This window comes from Suricata suricatta, chromosome 2 (genome assembly GCF_006229205.1).
Source record: "Suricata suricatta isolate VVHF042 chromosome 2, meerkat_22Aug2017_6uvM2_HiC, whole genome shotgun sequence".
NCBI classification, from domain to species: domain Eukaryota; kingdom Metazoa; phylum Chordata; class Mammalia; order Carnivora; family Herpestidae; genus Suricata; species Suricata suricatta.
The window spans coordinates 27,670,131-27,688,327 of NC_043701.1; the positions used below are offsets into that span (position 1 = coordinate 27,670,131).

Sequence of the window (18,197 nt, forward strand, 5' to 3'; positions counted from 1 at the left end):
TTGGATCTAATTCTTGGGTTTATTCCGTTAGTCTCTGCTGATGTGTAATATGCTTTATTTTGATAATGCAGACAGATTTTAGGGAACTCTGCTTTCTAAACAGCTATCCCTGCTGCCAGATTTTAAATTTAATTTCCTTTCCCCCCCTCCATATCTTTTGTGGAAATACAGACTTCTATACTAAAAAAGTACTTTTTTGACTTTTCATACATTACTAGAATAGTGGCTGTCATTGCAGATCTTCAATATAACTGCAGTAATTGTTATTCATAAAAAAGTTCAAGTTGGACTTCTAGCCAGGTGCCTCGGCCCATTTGTGAACTATACCAAGTGTTGGAGTTTCCAAGAAGATGGTTTTCTCTGCTATCCTGGACTGGATTGGTATTCATGATTTTTCCATGCTATAATCCCCCAAAAGAAGTAACTCATTGGTACAATGGCAAAATGAACACTTTAAAGAACAAAGTGCATCTGATAAAAGAAAATGGAATGAAGTTTCCAGTTTTTGAAAGCTACTTACCTTTTTTTTTTTTTTTTTAAATCAAATGAGGGAGATGGAGCAAAGGCTCAGTAAGATCCCTTCCCGTCTGTGGTCATATGCTCATTTTTCCATGTTCCTTAGGTTACCTGGACCCTTGGTTTGCAAGTTGAAGCCCTTGCTGGCGCTTTCTGGGTTTGGCAGCAAACGTGCTTTAAGCAACTGCTGTCTTGTTTCCATCTGGGCCTTTTGTGTGAGCCGTGCTTCAAGAGCTAATGTCACGGACTCCATTTGCCTTGCCAGTTCTTACACACACAAGGTCCCTGCTTTCATTCTCCTTATAAAGTGGAAAGTGTAATATAATGGTGATAGTTCTGCATTTGAGGTTGGTTTAGCTTTCCCTAAAATGAAGGAGATAACAGTTAAAAAAAAAAAAAAGTTGGAGTGGTATTTCTTCTTTGCTCAGGGTAAGAGGTTTCTTATGCTGGGATACAATAGGACATTTCTATGTAAGTCTGTTACAACCAGCAGCATTTTCTTTACAAACTCTCTTATTAGATTCCTGAATAAACCGCACTTTCTTTTGAAAGTGCTTGTCTCTCCTATTGGAATGGCATTTTAATAAATCTTTGGAACAGATTTAAACTTAGGTCACATCAGCCTTCTGTTGGAAGCCAAATCATACCAGTTTGTTTAGTTTTCCTTCCTAATCCTTTAATCATTTTATCCTTAGCATATTTCCAAATGCTTCACATCTCTCTGTAGAATCCAAAACTGAACTGAGTTCTTTAATCATCTGATGAGGAGTGAATGAAATGGGAAGATCACTTCTTTCCTATTTCTATGTATGTTGGGATTGTGGTTATTTTTCTGCAAGTAAGCATTTTCACCTGCTGTGGGACCTACTGTGTGCCACATCTTGTGGAGTCTGTGTCCTGTAGTCCGGGCTGGCTTCAGGGGCAGTTGCCCAGGGCTTCATGCTTCGAAGAGTCCCTGCTTGGTGGAAAGTGGTGTTACTACTGTCTTGAAATCCTTCAATTTTTAAAAAGAGGCTCCTGAGTCTCCTATTGCCTTGGGCCCTGCATATTAAATAGCTGATGCTGCTGGTCACTGATGACTACAGAACATAGCTGGTAAGTCAGGGTTTGTGTCCCACACACCTTTAATAATAATTAGGGCAGCCCGACCTGAGTGAGGCAGTCTGGTTGTGAACTTGAACTCCCCTCCTTGGTGTATAGCTCTTGCTTGGTATGCTTAAGTAAGGCACACTCTGCCTGTTGCTTCTCTCTTGTCTGGATTGGTGTTCGAATCAATTCTTTATCTCCTCTCAAGCGTTGAGATATGTTCATGGAATCCAAACTCTTAGCATCCAAAAGATGTTCTTTCCAGAGGATTCTTTGTCAGGGTTCTTTGGTCCTTTGCAGCCTTCCCTCCTTTTGCCCTTGACCTAAGGTGGCTGTTCATTCACCTGCAAGCACCCTTGTTCTCTCTGCGGTATGAACTCAGGACAGTGCACAATTCTGCACAAATCTCATCCGGATTTTAGATTCTACCTGTTTCTACAAAGAGACCAGGGTAGTAAACACAGGAGCTCCATCTGGCATAGAAACTTGTATTGCATTGCAACGTTAGGATTCCAAAGTATGGGGAGGTGAACTGGACATGTTTTAAAATTGAGCCATTAAAAAAATAAATAAATAAATAAATAAATAAAATAAAATTGAGCCATAGTATAAGTAGTGGGAGGTTTTTTTTTTTTCCTTTAACATAAAGCTAATTCTGGGTGTCAGATATAATGTTTAGCTATTAACACTTTTAAGAATGGTTACATTTCTCAGATTGGCTGATTTTTTTCAGCTAATTCCCTCCTTTTCTTCCAGCTTAACAAGCAACAGTTGCAGTTACTGAAAGAAAGGTTCCAGGCCTTCCTCAACGGAGAAACTCAAATCGTGGCTGATGAAGCATTTTGCAATGCAGTTCGGAGTTACTATGAGGTAAGGTTAAAGAGCTTTGTTTTTGATATTTTAATGCTTAAAAAGATTTTTTAAAATGGCTTTCCTGTTTTAAGAAACTCACTGGTAGGATAGGAAGGCTATGAGTTTGGAATCTTCCTGAAAGCATTGTCAATTTTATTTTGCAATTTAAAAACTCTTAATTCCACAACCTGGTTTGGAGAGATAAACAGAATTGGAATTTACTCACATCTTTTCGAGAGAAGTAAACTGTTTAGAAAATCTTCTGGCAGTGATTGATACAGCTCAGTATAGCTACTTTGGGTCCACATGTCTAAATTATCCTTTTTAATTGGGATTTCAATAGTAAATTGCTATCTTGTGCCATTTTGTTCCCTAAGCTTTATAATTAAGGCTGGTATTAATTTCAATAGGATAAATTGAATTCTCTTTTCTCCCTGGAGGAATAATACTACGCATACCACCTTGCTTATTTGTTCTGAGTTTAGTTTGTGATTCATCAGGAATTCTCTGTGGATTCCCTATGAGCACCAGTTTTCACACATGGTCATTAACTGCTTCAGTGAGTTGCCAGTAGATGTTAAATTTAGAGAACTCCCTTTTTCTCCTAAGCATTTCAGAGTCATGGGGGGGGGGGGAGATGCATTCCTTTTATTGTGTAGATGGTCTAAATCTTTTGCTGTGGAAGCAGAGCATGCAAACATATTAGGGGACCGACTGTGTAAGAGCTTGTAGTACTATATCTGCAAGTTGCATGTAAATCTGAAGTTATTCCAAAATAAGTTCTTAAGCACATTAAAAAGCATAATATGACCTGGCCACACTTTGACAGAGGCACACTTAAGCTGTGATACTGGAAAGACTGCATTCTAACGAAAGTGCCCTCATTGTATTCTACATGGGGATTTTGTTCTCTTCTGGGTGCCCTATATAAAGATGCGGATAAAATAGGGTTTGGAACATGCTGCATGTAGATTGTTTGAAGAAATGGGAAAGGTTTCATCCAGAGATGGATTATGTGGTATTGAATGTGGAGCCAGTGGTAAAACTAGCACTAAGTTGCACACTAGAGTGGGGAAATGGCAACCTAACGTCAGAGTTGCACTGCCTGCCCCAGATGCAGAGTGGCTGGTGTGGGCAGCATCGCTGGAGGCTAGATTCTGGCTGCACTTGACAGTCACTTGGGAGGCATATTGCACCAGTGGGTCCTGGAACTTTGCCCTGGGTTCGAGACTCAGAATTGCAGAATCTGTGCTTACCAAAGTTCCTCAGGTGGTTCTGCAATTGGTAGGTTTTTAAGCAATGGAATTAGATGATTTTGCGGGGATTGTTACAGAAAGAGTGACAAGGTACTGAAGGGGGGGGGTTGGACTGGGTGGCCAAGGGTTTTCTAGTCTCTGGATAGTATTTCCAGCCAGTGTTTACTTCTGAGACTATATCCACCTTGCCTTTGTGCAACTCAGAGCCATACTGAGGTTGGTGATATTAATCATGTGTTTATGGAGGCTACATTCCTGATTCACGTTTGGGAGTTATTCTCAAGGTGGCACACAGTTGGTGCTTAAACTCTTGAACAAGGTTATTCTGTTCAATAACTATGGCAAAACTTCTCAATTTTTTTCCTCATAAGTCATATTTTTGTACACTACACTGTGACTAACAGTGCTGGGAGTCTCTCTTTATGTGGTATTTTTTACGGCTCAATAAAAATCCCTAATTTATTCCTTCCAGTGTCTCTCGTAAAGACTACAAATGTTACCCACAAATGAAAGGTAGAAACTAAAGCTCACAGATGTTCTAGGACTGGCCCAGTAAGCATCTGAGTTAAACCTGAATCGAGATGTTCAGACTCCTTCTGAGAGAACTGTTTCCATTACCATTTTGAATACACCTGTGTCAAGTAATATGTGTAAAACACTTCAAAAATATTTTTATTCTTCAGAATAAACCTTTTAAGCTGACTTCACCTCATTTTTATATTTTGTTTTTATTTTGTTTACTTATCTTTATTTATTCTTGAGAGAGAGACTGAGTGTGAGCAGGGGAGGAGCATAGAGAGGGAGACACAGAATCTGAAGCAGGCTCCCGGCTCTGAGCTGTCAGCAGAGAGCCTGACACTGGGTTCAAACCTAGGAACCATGAGATCATGACCTGAGCCGAAGTCAGATGCTCAATAGACTGAGGCATCTAGGCGCCCACAGATTTCATCTAATTTTAGAGATGAAATTGACAAGTATTAAAATCTGTATTGCTAATTAATAGCAGAACTAACACCACTCTTTGCACTAAAGCTTTTTCTTGAGCATGAGACAGAGTGTGAGTCAGGGAGGGGCAGAGAGCAAGGGGTGGAGAGAGAATCCTAAGGTGGCTCCAAGCTGTCAGTGTTGGGCTTGAAGTAGGGCTCTCTCCGAAAAACCACGGGATCATGATCTGAGTGAAATTCAAAAGTGGGATGCTTAGCCAACTGACCTCCCCAGTTGCCCCTCCCTTAAAGCGTTTTTAAAATTTTTTAATTTTTTTATTAATATAATTTGTTAAATTGGTTTCCATACAACACCCAGTGCCTCCAACCTCCATGTGCATCACCTTGCCCCTTTCCCCATCAACTCTCAGTTTGTTCTCCATATTTAAGAGTCTCTTGCAGTTTGCCTCCCTCCCTCTCCTTAACTATTTTTCCCCTTCGCCTCCCCCATGGTCTTCTGTGAAGTTTCTCAAGATCCTCATATGAGTGAAAACATGGTATCTGTCTTTCTCTACCTGACTTATTTTGCTTAGCATGACACCCTCAGGGTCCATCCACTTTGCTACAAATGGCCAGATTTCATTCTTTCTCGTTGCCAAGTAGTATTCCATTGTAAATCTAAACCACATCTTCTTGATCCACTCATCAGTTGATGGACATCTAGGCTCTTTCCATGATTTGGCTATTGCTGAAAGTGCTGCTATGAACTTTGGGGTACATGTGCTCCTATGCATCAGCACTTCTGTATCCCTTGGATAAATCCCAAGCAGTGCTATTACTGGGTCATAAGGGAGTTCTATGGATAGTTTTTTTGAAGAACCTCCACACTGTTTTCCAGAGCGGCTGCACCAGTTTGCATCCCCACCAACAGTGTAAGAGGGTGCCCTTCTCTCCACATTGTCACCAGCATCTATAGTCTCTGGATTTGTTCATTTTAGCCACTCTGGCTGGCATGAGGTAATATCTCAGTGTGGTTTTGATTTGTATTCCCCTGATGATGAGTGACGCTGAGCATCATTTCATGTGTTTCTTGGCCATCTGAATGTCTTTGGGGAAGTATCTATTCATATCTTCTGCCCATTTCTTCACTGGATTATTTATTTTTCTGGTGTGGAGTTTGAGTTCCTTATAGATTTTGGATACTAACACCTTTATCCAATATGTCATTTGCTGATCTCTTTTCCCATTCTGTCAGTTGCCTTTTAGTTTTGTTGATTGTTTCCTTTCCCATGCAGAAGCTTTTTATCTTGATGAAATCCTAATAGTTAATTTTTGCTTTTAATTCCCTTGCTTTTAGAGATGTGTTGCATGAGAAACAGGTATGGCTGAGGTCAGGGAGGTTGTTTCCTACCTTTTGATGGTTTCCTGTCTCACATTCAGGTCATTCATCCATTTTGAGTTTATTTTTGTGTATGGTGTAAGAAAGTGGTCTAGTTTCAGAGTCTGTCATTTTCTGTCAGATACTCTTCTCTGCTTTGTCAAAGATTAGTTAGCCATACATTTGTGGGTACAATTCCAGGTTCTCCATTCTATTCCATTGCTCTGTGTCTATTTTTGTGCCAATATCATACTGTCTTGATGATTACAGCTTTGTAGTAGAGGTTAAAGTCTAGGATTGTGATGCCTCCTGTTTTGGTTTTCATCAATTTTACTTTGGCTATTAGGGGTCTTTTGTAGTTCCATACAAATTTTAGGATTGTTTGTTCTAGCTTTGAGAAGAATACTGGTGCGTTTTGATTGCGATTGCATTGAATACGTAGATTGCTTTAGGTAGTATTGACATTTTAACTGTATTCTTCCAATCCATGAACATGGAATGTTTTTCCATTTCTTGTGTCATCTTCAATTTCCTTCATAAGCTTTCTATAGTTTTTAGCATGTAGATCTTTTGTATCTTTGAGATTTATTCCTAGGTATTTTATGGTTATGGGTGTAATTGTGAATGGGATCAGTTTCTTCTGTTGCTTCACTATTGGCGTATAGAAAGGCAACTGATTTCTGTACTTTGGTTTCCTACCCTGTGACTTTGCTGACTTCATGGATCAGTTCTAGAAGACTTCTGGTGGTGCCTGTTGGGTTATATAGAGTATCCTGTCATCTGCGAGAAGTGACAGTCTGGCTTCATCTTTGCCAATTCTGATGCCTTTTATTTCCTTTTGTTGTCTGATTGCAGACATTCCAGCACTAAGTTAAACAATAGTGAGAGGGGACATCTTTGTTGTGTTCCTGATCTCAGGAGCAAAGCTCTCAGTTTTTCCCCATTGAGGATGATATTAGCTATTAGCTTTTCATAAATGGCTTTTATTTTTAAGTTCCTTCTATCCTGACTTTCTCAAGGGTTTTTAAGAAAGGATGTTGTATTTTGTCAAATGCTTTTTCTTTGTCTATCGACAGGATTATATGGTTTTTATCTTTTCTTTGATAATGTGATGTATCACATTGATTGCCAATATTGATTGCCCTATAACCCAGGAATGAATCCCACTTGATCATGGTGGATAATTCATTTTATATGCTGTTGAATTTGATTTGCCAGTACCTCGTTGAGTATTTTTTCATCTGTAATCAAGAATATTGACCTGTAGTTCTTTTTGGGGTTTTTTGGGGTTTTTTTTTTTGTTGTTTTTTTTGTTTGTTTGTTTGTTTGTTTGTTTTTTTGCTGGGTCTCTATCTGGTTTGGGAATCAAAATGATTCTGGCTTCATATAATGAGTCTGGAAGTTTTCCTTCCATTTCTGTTTTTTGAAATAGCTTGAGAAGGATAGGTATTAACCCTGCTTTAAACCCAGGGAAGCCAACTGGTTCAGGGCTCTTATTTGTTGGGAGATTTTTGATAACTGATTCAAATTCTTTACTAGTTATGGGTCTGTTCACATTTTCTATTTCTTCCCGTTTGAGTTTTAGTGTGGTAGTGTGTGGGTGTTTAGGAATTTGTTCATTTATTCCAGGTTGTCCAATTTGTTGGCATATAGTTTCTCATAGTATTTTCTGATAATTGCTTGTATTTCTATGGGTTTGGTTGTAATAAATCCATTTTCATTCATAATTTTATCTATTTGTGTCCTCTTTTTGAGAAGCCTGGCTAGAGGTTTATCAATTTTGGTTATTAAAAAAAAAAAAAAAACAAAAAAAACAACTCTTGGTTTCATGGATCTGTCCTACTGTGGGTTTTTTTTTTCTTTTGGATTCTATATTCTATAAGCTTTATTATTGCTATTCTGCATTTGGGGTGTCTTCTATGTTCTGCTTTTAGTTCCTTTAGGTGCACTGTTAGATTTTGTATTTGGAATTTTTCTAGTTTCTTGAGATAGGCCCGAATTGCAATGTATTTTCCTCTTAGGACTCTCTTTGCTGTATCCCAAAGGGTTTGGATTGTTGTATTTTCATTTGTTTCCATATATTTCTTAATATCTTCCCTAATTGCCTGATTGACCCATTTGTTCTTTAGTAGGATGCTCTTTAATCTCCATGCTTTTGAAGGTTTTCCAGACTTTTTCCTGTGGTTGATTTCAAGTTTCATAGCATTGTAATCTGAAAGTGTGCATGGTACGATCTCAAGTCTTATGGGTTGTTTTGTGACCCAGTATGTGACCTTTCTTGGAGAATGTACCATGTGCACTCAGGAAGGAAATATATTTTGCTGCATGGAATGCAGCGTTCTAAATATATCTGTCAAGTCCATCTGGTTCAGTGTATCCTTCAGGGCCATTGTTTCTTTCCTGATCCTCTGTCTAGATGATCTATTGCTGTAAGTGGAGTATTAAAGTCCACTGAAATTACCATATTCTCATCAATGAGATTGGTTATGCTTGTGATTGTTTTATATATTTGGGTGCATAGTGAATTTGGTACATAGACATTTATAATTGTTAGCACTTCCTGATGGGTTGACCCTGTAATTATTATATAATGCCCTTATTCATCTCTTGTTACAGCCTTTAATTTAAAGTCTAGTTTGTCTGATAGAAGTATGGCTACTCCAGTGGTTTTTTGACTTCCAGTAGCATGAAAGACCTCTATCCCCTCACTTTAAATCTGAAAATGTGTCCTCAGGTCTAAATGAGACTCTTGTAGACAACAACAAATAGATGGGTCTTGTTTTTCATCCATTCTGGTACCCTAGCTCTTTTGGAGCATTTAGTCCATTTATATTCAGTGTTGTTATTGAAAAATATGGGTTTAGAGTGTTAACTGTAGGTTTCATGCTTGTGGTGATGTCTCTGGTACTTTGTGTTCCTTGCAACTATTCCCTCACAGAGTCCCCCTTAGGATCTCTTGTAGGGCTGGTACAGTGGTGATAAATTCCTTCCATTTTTGTTTGGGAAAATCTTTCTCTCTCCTTCGATTCTGAATGATAGACTTGCTGGATAAAGGATTCATGGCCGCGTATTTTTCCTGTTTATAACATTGAAAATATCCTGCCATTCCTTTCTGGCCTGCCAAGTGTCAGTAGATAGGTCTGCTACTACCCTTATGTGTCTACCTTTGTATGTTAAGGCTCGTTTATCCCTAGCTGCTTTCAGAATTCTCTTTATCCTTCTATTTTGCCAGTTTCACTGATATGTCATGCAGAAGATCGATTCAAGTTATGTCTGAGGGGAGTCCTCTGTGCCTTTTAGATTTCAATGTCTATTTCCTTTTCCAGATTGGGGAAGTTCTCAGCTATGATTTGTTCAAGTGCCCCTTCAGCCCCTTTCTCTCTCTCTCCTTCTGGAATTCCTGTGATATGTATATTGTTCTGTTTGATTGCCTCACTTAGTTCTTGAATTCTCCCCTTTTGATCCTAGATTCTTTATCTTTTTATCAACTTCCTCTTTTTCCATAATTTAATCTTCTAATTCACCTATTTTCCCCTCTGCCTCTTCAATCTGTGCTGTGGCCGCCTCCGTTTTATTTTGTACCTCATTTATGGCATTTTTTATTCATCCTTTTAAGATCCTTGATCTCTACATGATAGAGTCTGTGATGTCTTCTATGCTTTTTTTTAAGCCCAGCACTTAATTTTATGACTTATTGTTCTAAATTCTTTTTGTTATGTTGCCTTTTTTTAATTTTTATTTTTTTATATAAATACTGAGTGTGAGTGAAGGAGGGTCAGAGAGCCTCCAAAGCAGGCTCCAGGCTCTGAGCTGTCAGCACAGAGCCTGACGCAGGGCTTGATCTCACAAACTGAGATCATGACCTGAGCTGAAGTCAGCTGCTTAACCAACTGAGCCACACAGATGCCCCTGTTTTGGTCAATTTTTTAGCTGTCACTTCTTCCTGGAATTTCTTTTGAGGAGAATTCTTCTGTTTTATCATTTCGGCTAGTTTTCTTTCCCTTATGAGTTTTAAAAGCTTGTTTGTTATGTGCTCTGCACGTGCAAGTACTGACATTAAAGGGGGCTCCTGCACTGTCCAGGGCCTGGCTGTTCAGGAGGTGTTTTTTGGAGAGGGTTACTCTCTGTTGTTGTGACTTTGTTGATTTTATTTTCCCATTCATAGTGATATTTTGGGCCCTCCACCAGTTGTGCTTTGATTTGTTCCTTGATGTAGCGCTGGAAAGGCTACAAGAACAGCATATATATAGGCAGTGCTGATGGAAGAGCACATACTGAGAGAGAAATGACAGAGGTGGGGAAAAAGAAAAAATAAACAATGATTAGGCAGAGAGACTAAAAGGCTTAAAGCAGAGACAGAGAGGAAGAAAAGTAAAGGAAGGAGGGGGTGAGGGGGGAAAATGAAGATAAATTTACCCAGACAGGAAAACTATATGGCTTGATTATACCAGAGAGAACGAGAAAGGAAAGAAAGAGGTAAAGAACATGAATCATGAGAATGAATTAAATATGTCTGTTTAAACAAACCAATAACCAGAGTAAGGAAGCTAAAGGAGGGAAGAGATAAGCAGGAGAAAAGGGAAAATATATCTAAATATCAAGAATTGTCCTAGAATTAACGCAGGCAGTGCTGCAGTGCTGTTTTGGAGGAGGGTTCCTTATGGTTCTGCTGGTCCTATCCCGCCCCAGTAGATACAGTCACCAGGCTTAGAGAGCTGTGGTTTGGTGTAGGCTGGTCCTGCCTTCACTGTGGCCTCCGTGGACCAATCCTTGAGGCCACTGCCTTGGTGTTGGTGGGGAGAAAAATGGTGACGCCCTAGTCCATTCTTCATGGACTGGGCGTCCCAGATCACTCCTTTGGAGCTGTCCTCACTGTGCTGTGGCTGCAGACAGGGTGGTCTTTTCCGTTCCACTGACTTTTGTGTTCTGGGATTTAAACTCCTGCTCCCTGAGCCCCAGAATTGGGGAAGCACCTCTTGATGCTGCCAGATATGTGGTCCCAGCTGATTTTGTCCTATAGTACAGCACTTCAGGGAGGGGGACTGGTTTTTACTGCCTGAGGACTGCACCCCTGACCTACCAGGTGGGTGGCTCCCCTCTTCCCCAGGTGCATGAACAGAGCAGCGAGCCCCAGTCCGAAGAAAGCCTTGCAGTTAGAGATGGGATCCTTCTCCCTCCTGGTCTGAGGTTTTTTCTCTTGTCCAGATACAGTTCTACACTTCCCCAGCCATTCTTCTTCTTCCCCTTGTCTCCCCATAGAAGGGGATCTGTTCCCTCTGTACTGACATAACCCATTTTATCTCCCCCAGTTCACAGTCACCCACCTATGTCCTGTCAGATTTCCCAGTTTCTCCCTGGTAGACTTGGCCTCTTTTCCTCCCAGATTTTTGGGGTTGAAAGTCCTTTGGCTTCAGCCCTTCTTTGAGAGATTTGGGAAGTACAGATCTTCCTACTTCTCCACAATGGAAGCTGCCTCTCTCAATAAACATATAACTTACGGAAAAAATAATGATGCAACTTCAGTTAATCTCAAAAGCTTTCCAGAGGAGTTCTTGAAACTTACATGTAGAAGCATCTCATATCAGTATCTAGTAATCCATTATAGAAGGTGGGAATCTTGAACATGTACATATTCATAGTTCAATGAGAAAATGTGGATGCTGATTTTTTAAAAAATTTTTAATGTTTATATTTAAGAGAGGCAGAATGAAAGTGGGGGAGGGGAAGAGTGACAGTGAGACCTAGAATCTGAAGCGGGCTCCAGGGTCTAAGCTATCAGTACAGAGCCCTGCCTGGGGTTCGAACCTATGAACCTATGTGATCATGACTTGAGCTGATGATGGATGGATGCGCAACTGACTGAGCCACCCAGATGCCCCTCCCCTAAATCTTCTTAGAAGTAGATTTTAACTCGCTGTATTTTGAGAAACGTGTTGAACTAGATCTTACAACTACTAGAGGTACGGGTTTCCTGAAGGAGCTGTTTTGTCCTGGTCATTATTGTATTCCCAGTGTGTAGCACACAAATGCATTCAGCAAGTATTTTTCAACTAAGCGAAGGAGTATCATAGCACCTATTTCTCTATGTAGAAATTGTTTATTTTCCCCTATAATAGTATTTTTCTAAAAGTATTAGTTATCATGGAATTTGTTTTGATTATAACTGTTCTCATTCATAGTTTGTTCTTCAAAGATTGTGATTACTTGGGTGCCTGGGTGGCTCAGTTGGTTGAGCCTCTGACTTTGGCTCAGGTCATGATCTCGTCACTGAGTCTGAGCCCCACTTCCAGCTCTTTGCTGACAGCTCAGAGCCTGGAGCCTGCTTTAGTTTCTAGGTCTCCCTCTCTCTCTGTCCCTCTTCTGCTCATGCTCTGTCTCTGTCTCTCAAAAGCCATTTAAAAAAAAAAACTGTAGATACTTTCAGAAGTATGGTTAAATTTTTATGTTCTTTTTAACAGTATTCTAGGATTCTATGATCTTTTTTGGCTTCTCATCCTTTGAGGTCTTTTTTCGGAGATCCTTTGTTATTATATATAACTGTTTTCAACTACTAGTAATCTTATCAGTAGTAATTTTCTTGTTTATTAGGTTTTGTAGCCTTTAGCCTAAATGGCCATTTCTAAGTATGATGCTAGACATGAAAACCCTAATGTGTATTACCAATAAAACTGACGTCTTCATACTCTGGCAACCAAAGTTCTCCCACAGTCTGCATGCTACTGATTTTTGTTTTTCCGTTCCATAAATGCTATTTCTTCAGTGATTTTTATGACTTTTTTTCCAGCTTAGTTGTATGTGTTTAAAGACCAAAGTTACCTGCTGTTTTTGTTTTGGTTGTAACTTTAGATACTTGATTTGCATTATTTTTTAACAACTGGGATCTTAGCCTATGATTCAAAATACATTCTTTCTTCATGTTGTTTGACCTAAAGCATTTCTTCAAGATACATTCATTACTTTAAAAGATAATTTCTTTCAACTAGATCATGACAGGATTGGAATTTGGCATTTTATGTGGTGGCCTCTTGGGTGTGCTTTTTAAGTTGTTACTTTTTTTTTTTTTTAATAAATACCATGAATATTATTCAGTAGGTGTCGGGAGCTGCCACAAGTAGGTTACACAGAAATATATATTATGAAGGCAAGATTTGTATTGGACAGCATTTTTATCACATATCTTTTAATGTCTTAGGTTTGGCTTAAATACTAGCCTATGAAGTTAGTCTGTTTTTGAAATGTTACCAGTCTTTCTCACCATAAAGCTAAGCATAATTAGAAACAAAAAAATGTATCCAAGCATCTACACCTAAGGAGGCAGCCATACAGTACAGAGGGACCAGAACAGGAAAAGAGGAAATGGCAGGTAACCTACATAGCTACGCAGTGTAAGTTAGCAGTTACCCTCACGATGATTTTGTCATGGCTAATGGTTTAGATTCTGCTGTACTTTCTTTAAATTGAAACCTTCCCTTCAGGTTTTTTTGTTTATTGCTGCAAGTAGGAAGGCATAAATGGATGTTAATTCTGTAAGTTTTTTCTTGTCTTTTGTGTGTGTTTTGCTTTTCAATTTAGGAAACATCAGCTGATTCTGGGAATGGGGAAATGTAAGTTTTAGTACAACATCTAACTTTCCAACTTATTCTTCCCATCGGATACTTGCTGATTTCACAAAAATCAGGTGGACTTCATCCAAATATAACCAACGACAGTGTGATTTATAACAGGCATATGGGAAAGTAAATGGCTCTTCTTGAAAATGTCCAGAGGAGTATACAATTGCTTACTAGTTGCTTTCAGCCTAACGAAGCTTTCAAGTTCTGTTAGTGTGGGGGAGGAAAAAAAAACTATTGGAAGCTTTTCTTGTTTTGTGGGTTGGCTTTGTTCACAACTTTTCAGAGAGGGTATGATTTTTCTTATTACTTACACTTATTTATGTTCTCTTCTGGTTCTGAAGAATGGGTGAGGGTTATGGGGTGTTTAGTGTTTAAAAAATTGCCAAAAATATATTGACATTAGTCTTGTGCCCCCATCACCACCACCACTATTTGCTCTTCAGATTTTCTACTTGCTGATAAGACAAAATGAGAATTCTTTCATTAACTTAAATTTATCTTCAGTGTTCAAGTTTCATACAAAATGAAAAATTATTTTCACCCCAAAATATATTGAATTCTAAATTTGGTCCTTTTATTGCATACTTTTATTTAAAATACATTTGAAATTCTGGGATTCAGAAAATGTCTACTTTATTAATGAACTTTTGTAAGTAGAAGCAATACATGTTTTTTAGAATTAAAGAGAGTTATAAAACTAAACAGGAAAATTCGCTATCCTAAAACTTGTAAAAAAAAAAAAAATACAGTACTCTTTTAAAAAGAGGAAAACAAGTAATCATGTATAATTGCAAAACCTGTAAACAACTTCTTTCAACAGGTTAGTGTGTCTCTTTTATATCTAAGAAACTGGAATCATTTGAATTTCCTTATGTCCTACTATGTCATGAGTACTTTTTTTTCTTTTTAAAGTTTATCTTGAGAGAGAGGTCAGGGAAGGGGCAAAGAAAGGGGGTGGAGAGAGGATCCCAAGCAGGCGCCATGCAGTCAGCCCAGCGCAGGGCTCGAACTCATGAACTGTGAGATCATGACCTGAGCTGACACAGAGTTGGATGCTTACCTGACTGAGTCACCCAGACCCCCCTGTCGTGAACATTCTTTAACAGCAAATATTGCCATAAACATGGTTTTAAATAGATGCATGATACCCCATTGATTCAAAAAACATGTATCTTTCAATTTTCTTATAAGCTGTTCCAACTTTTTCTATTTTTATCTATGAAAGTGCTGAGATGGTCATTTATACTCCTTTATTTTTGATAAATTTCTGCAGGTGGTCTTACAGAGTGATCTGAAATGAGCACCATTGACTCTCTCTCTCTACAGCAGTTACTAAATTGCCCTCAGAAAAAGTAGTAACAACTTATGGTGGTCAGACAATGAGAGCCTCATTTTTTTAAAGAAAAAGTTTATTTCTGAGAGTGTACACAAGGGGATGAGGGGCAGAGAGGAGGAGGGAGACACAATCTGAAGCAGGCTCTAGGCTCCGAGCTGTCAGTGCAGAGATCGATGTGGCACTCGAACGGAGAAACTGTGAGATCCCAAACCTGAGCTGAAGTCAGACACCTAACAGCCGGAGCCACCCAGGTGCCCTTAGAGTGCCATTGTTTTCCTTCACACGTGGGTGTTACCATAAAATAAATGCCAGCTGTTTGGTTGACTTAGTTCTGTTTTACTACTAGTGCAGTCTTGTCAGTCCCTGTTCATCACTCATATTTCTTGAATTACCTGTTCGTATCATTTGTCTGTTTTCCCATTTGGATATTCTGTCAAATCCTGAGTTTATAGGTTGTGTGTGTGTGGTTTTTTTTTTGTTTTTTTTTTTTTTAATATACAGCAAGAAGACGTAATCCTTTGTTATGCTGTGGTCATTTATTTATTTTTTTTTTCCCCCAAGTTTCCTTACCTCCATTAGTCATTCATTTCCTGTTCTGGAATGAAAGACATGTTCACATTCTGAGTAGAGACTGTACCCTATTTTGTTAGCTTTGGATTTTCTTGTTCAAAAATAATTTGTGACCGTGCTTCCCATCCTACTTCCAGCTTCTGCCTTTCTTGGCTTAGTCGCTCTGAGTAGCTAATGTTGGTGTAACTCCTGTCATTGCTGTGCCTGCAGGGGGAAGAGGATTTCAAGTGCCTCTACTTGCACACGTCCCTGAAAGGGTAACTTGTATCTTGCTACTTTTCCTTTCTTTGTCCTGTATGCTCTTACATCTCCAAAACGAATAGAGGAGTATGGCTTGATAATATGGTTCTCAGACACATCCCTGAGCCATGGTTGTGAATTCTTAGAGACACACATTAAAACAAAGCAAAACTAGCTTCCTCGTCCAGAACGCCAAGGAGCTTCAGCCTGCTTCCATGGCAATTGGCTATGTGTTCCAGCTACTCAAACATCAAGTGCAGGCGTGCCTGTCTGGATCAGGCAGTAAAGCATGGGATACTTAATCTCAGGGCTATGAGTTCAAGCCCCACACTGTGCGTAGAACTGTTTAAAAATTTGACCTCAAGGGTTGGCCTGTTGTGGTGGTCCAGACAGAGGTGACAATGACCCACGGACTAGAATGAGAACTCTGGAGATGATCAGTGGAAGGACTGGGATCTATTTGGAGGATAGAGATTAATCTCCGATTTTGATACTTGTCCCCTCTCTGTCTTCACCCTAATGACAAAACTGTCATGTATTAAAAGTACAAGTATTTAATGGTTGGTTTGTGGAAACTGAGAGCCTTTTGATGCAGTTTTGTTTTATGTTATTACCATCGTTTTTGTTTTAAGAACTAACATGTACAACCTAAGTGTTCCTTTGTTTTGTGTGTGCCAACTAGGAGGAGAGAGGCTAGGCAGGTCTGCATTTAAATATTTTGATGACAATTTCTTTATCACTTTACTTTGGGATAGAAAGATTTACTTCTATATTCTAAGGGATGCTTGACCTGTCAAAATCTTTTAAAATGTGAAATAATGCCATGGAAAATGCCTGGTTTTTCACAGGGAACTGATGATTGCTAAGTAAACCAAGATTGGCAGCCTGTGGCAGGAGGGTATAAAAAAAGGTCAGCACATTCACAGATGAAATCCAGTAACCAGTAATGAGAAGTGAGGTTTTAAATTTGCATTGAGCTCTGCGGGATCACATTGCGGTTGTTAATTTTGATATTAGCCGTTTTATTTCACATCACATTTTCTTAAATTCTAAGGATGGCATTTTCAATTAAGTATTCGGTAAGAATCTGGAAAATGTGTTTTCATGTCTGAGACTCCTATTTCTATGTGGGGGAGTTTCCTTGATGCTGCCTGTCAGTGAGTTTTGCAGACCTGCCTACCTTCTTGATGGCATCCGTTTCATGGCAAAGAAGAGTTAGTCTATAGATTGGACGACTTTGTTGTTTGAAGGTAGCTGAGCAAGTCTTGTTTGACCAGTTTCTTCCCCTTTACGTATTTTTAGACGAAATTGTCTTTTTCAAGCTTATGTAATGTATTTGCTATAGAGGCACGGTTAGACCTTTTCTCTCGTAAGTCTTAGTGGTCTGGACCTACATTCCACGGCCAGGATATTGTCTTTACCAGGGCTACGGCTTAGTAGACCTAGTGCAGCTTTCCAGTTTGGCGATTTGGAAATTTAATCCAAGCCAGGTAGCCACAAAGAACAGAAGCACCTGTGGCTTACTTCAGGCCAGCATTTTCTAATCCAAACCCAGAGGGAGAGGTCTCCATTTAGGGTTACTGCACAGCAAAGGTAGACCTTTGCCCTATCTCAGGTACTTATTTTTGAGCCACACCACAGGCATGTTCTACTTTGGCTTGACATGATTCAGAAAGAGTTTAGACGTAGATTGGTCCAGCTGTCATGCTTTGTATCTGGCACTCTTGGTTCTTTCAGTAAAATGCAAGTCGGCAAAGCCATATCCTCCTCTGGGGTGGGGTGGGAAATGCCACCTTAGTGCTTAGAGAATCTGATCTGTTGCACTTCTGCTTTTTGATGGATGAGCTGTTGGGTCACAGGTTACCTTTATGAGGGAAATGCTCTTTAAGTGTCTTCCTTTTGAGAAGTCATTGAGTGTCCTTTATTTTAAATTATGTCACCCTCTGGTTAACATATATTTGAAAAACTATTGTGCTTTAATTTACCTAATCAGGCAAGTTAAATCTTAAATGGATTGTTTTTTAGTATCAGAAAGTTCTTCCTAATTTTACAGTTAATTTCTTTGATTACCTGAAACATGTTTCAATATCTAAAAGGTTTCAGGGGTAAGTAATCCCTTTCCCCGATATGTTATGACCCTGGAAGCATCATGATGTGGTTACTTAAATCTAATGTGTTTCCTCTGCTTATCTTCTGTCAGGCTTACTCACCAGAGCTCTTTAGCATTTAACTTCTGTTTTTTTTAATGTTTAGTTTTTTTTGAGAGAGAGGAAGGGAGGGGCAGAGAGAAAGAGAGAGAGAGCGCATATAAATTGCTTACCTCACGTTGGCTTTAAAATATTTTTTATAACTGTATTTCAGAAAACTGCTTTTCTTTGTAATCCTGAGAATTTGTTCAAAAGCATTATCCTCAGAAGGGATTCATGG

The 18,197-nt window shown here is 39.1% G+C and overlaps 1 protein-coding gene across 16 annotated transcripts in view; it reads left to right on the top strand.

Annotated features, from left to right (window-relative positions):
- Positions 1 to 18,197, top strand: part of CADPS2 (calcium dependent secretion activator 2) — a 522,703-nt gene that overhangs the window by 115,540 nt on the left and 388,966 nt on the right. For all 16 annotated transcript variants that reach the window (XM_029924158.1, XM_029924180.1, XM_029924174.1 and 13 more), the window contains exon 2: positions 2,359 to 2,472. In XM_029924158.1, coding sequence (XP_029780018.1) covers positions 2,359 to 2,472 — 114 coding nt within the window. The remainder of the gene's footprint in view (positions 1 to 2,358; positions 2,473 to 18,197) is intronic.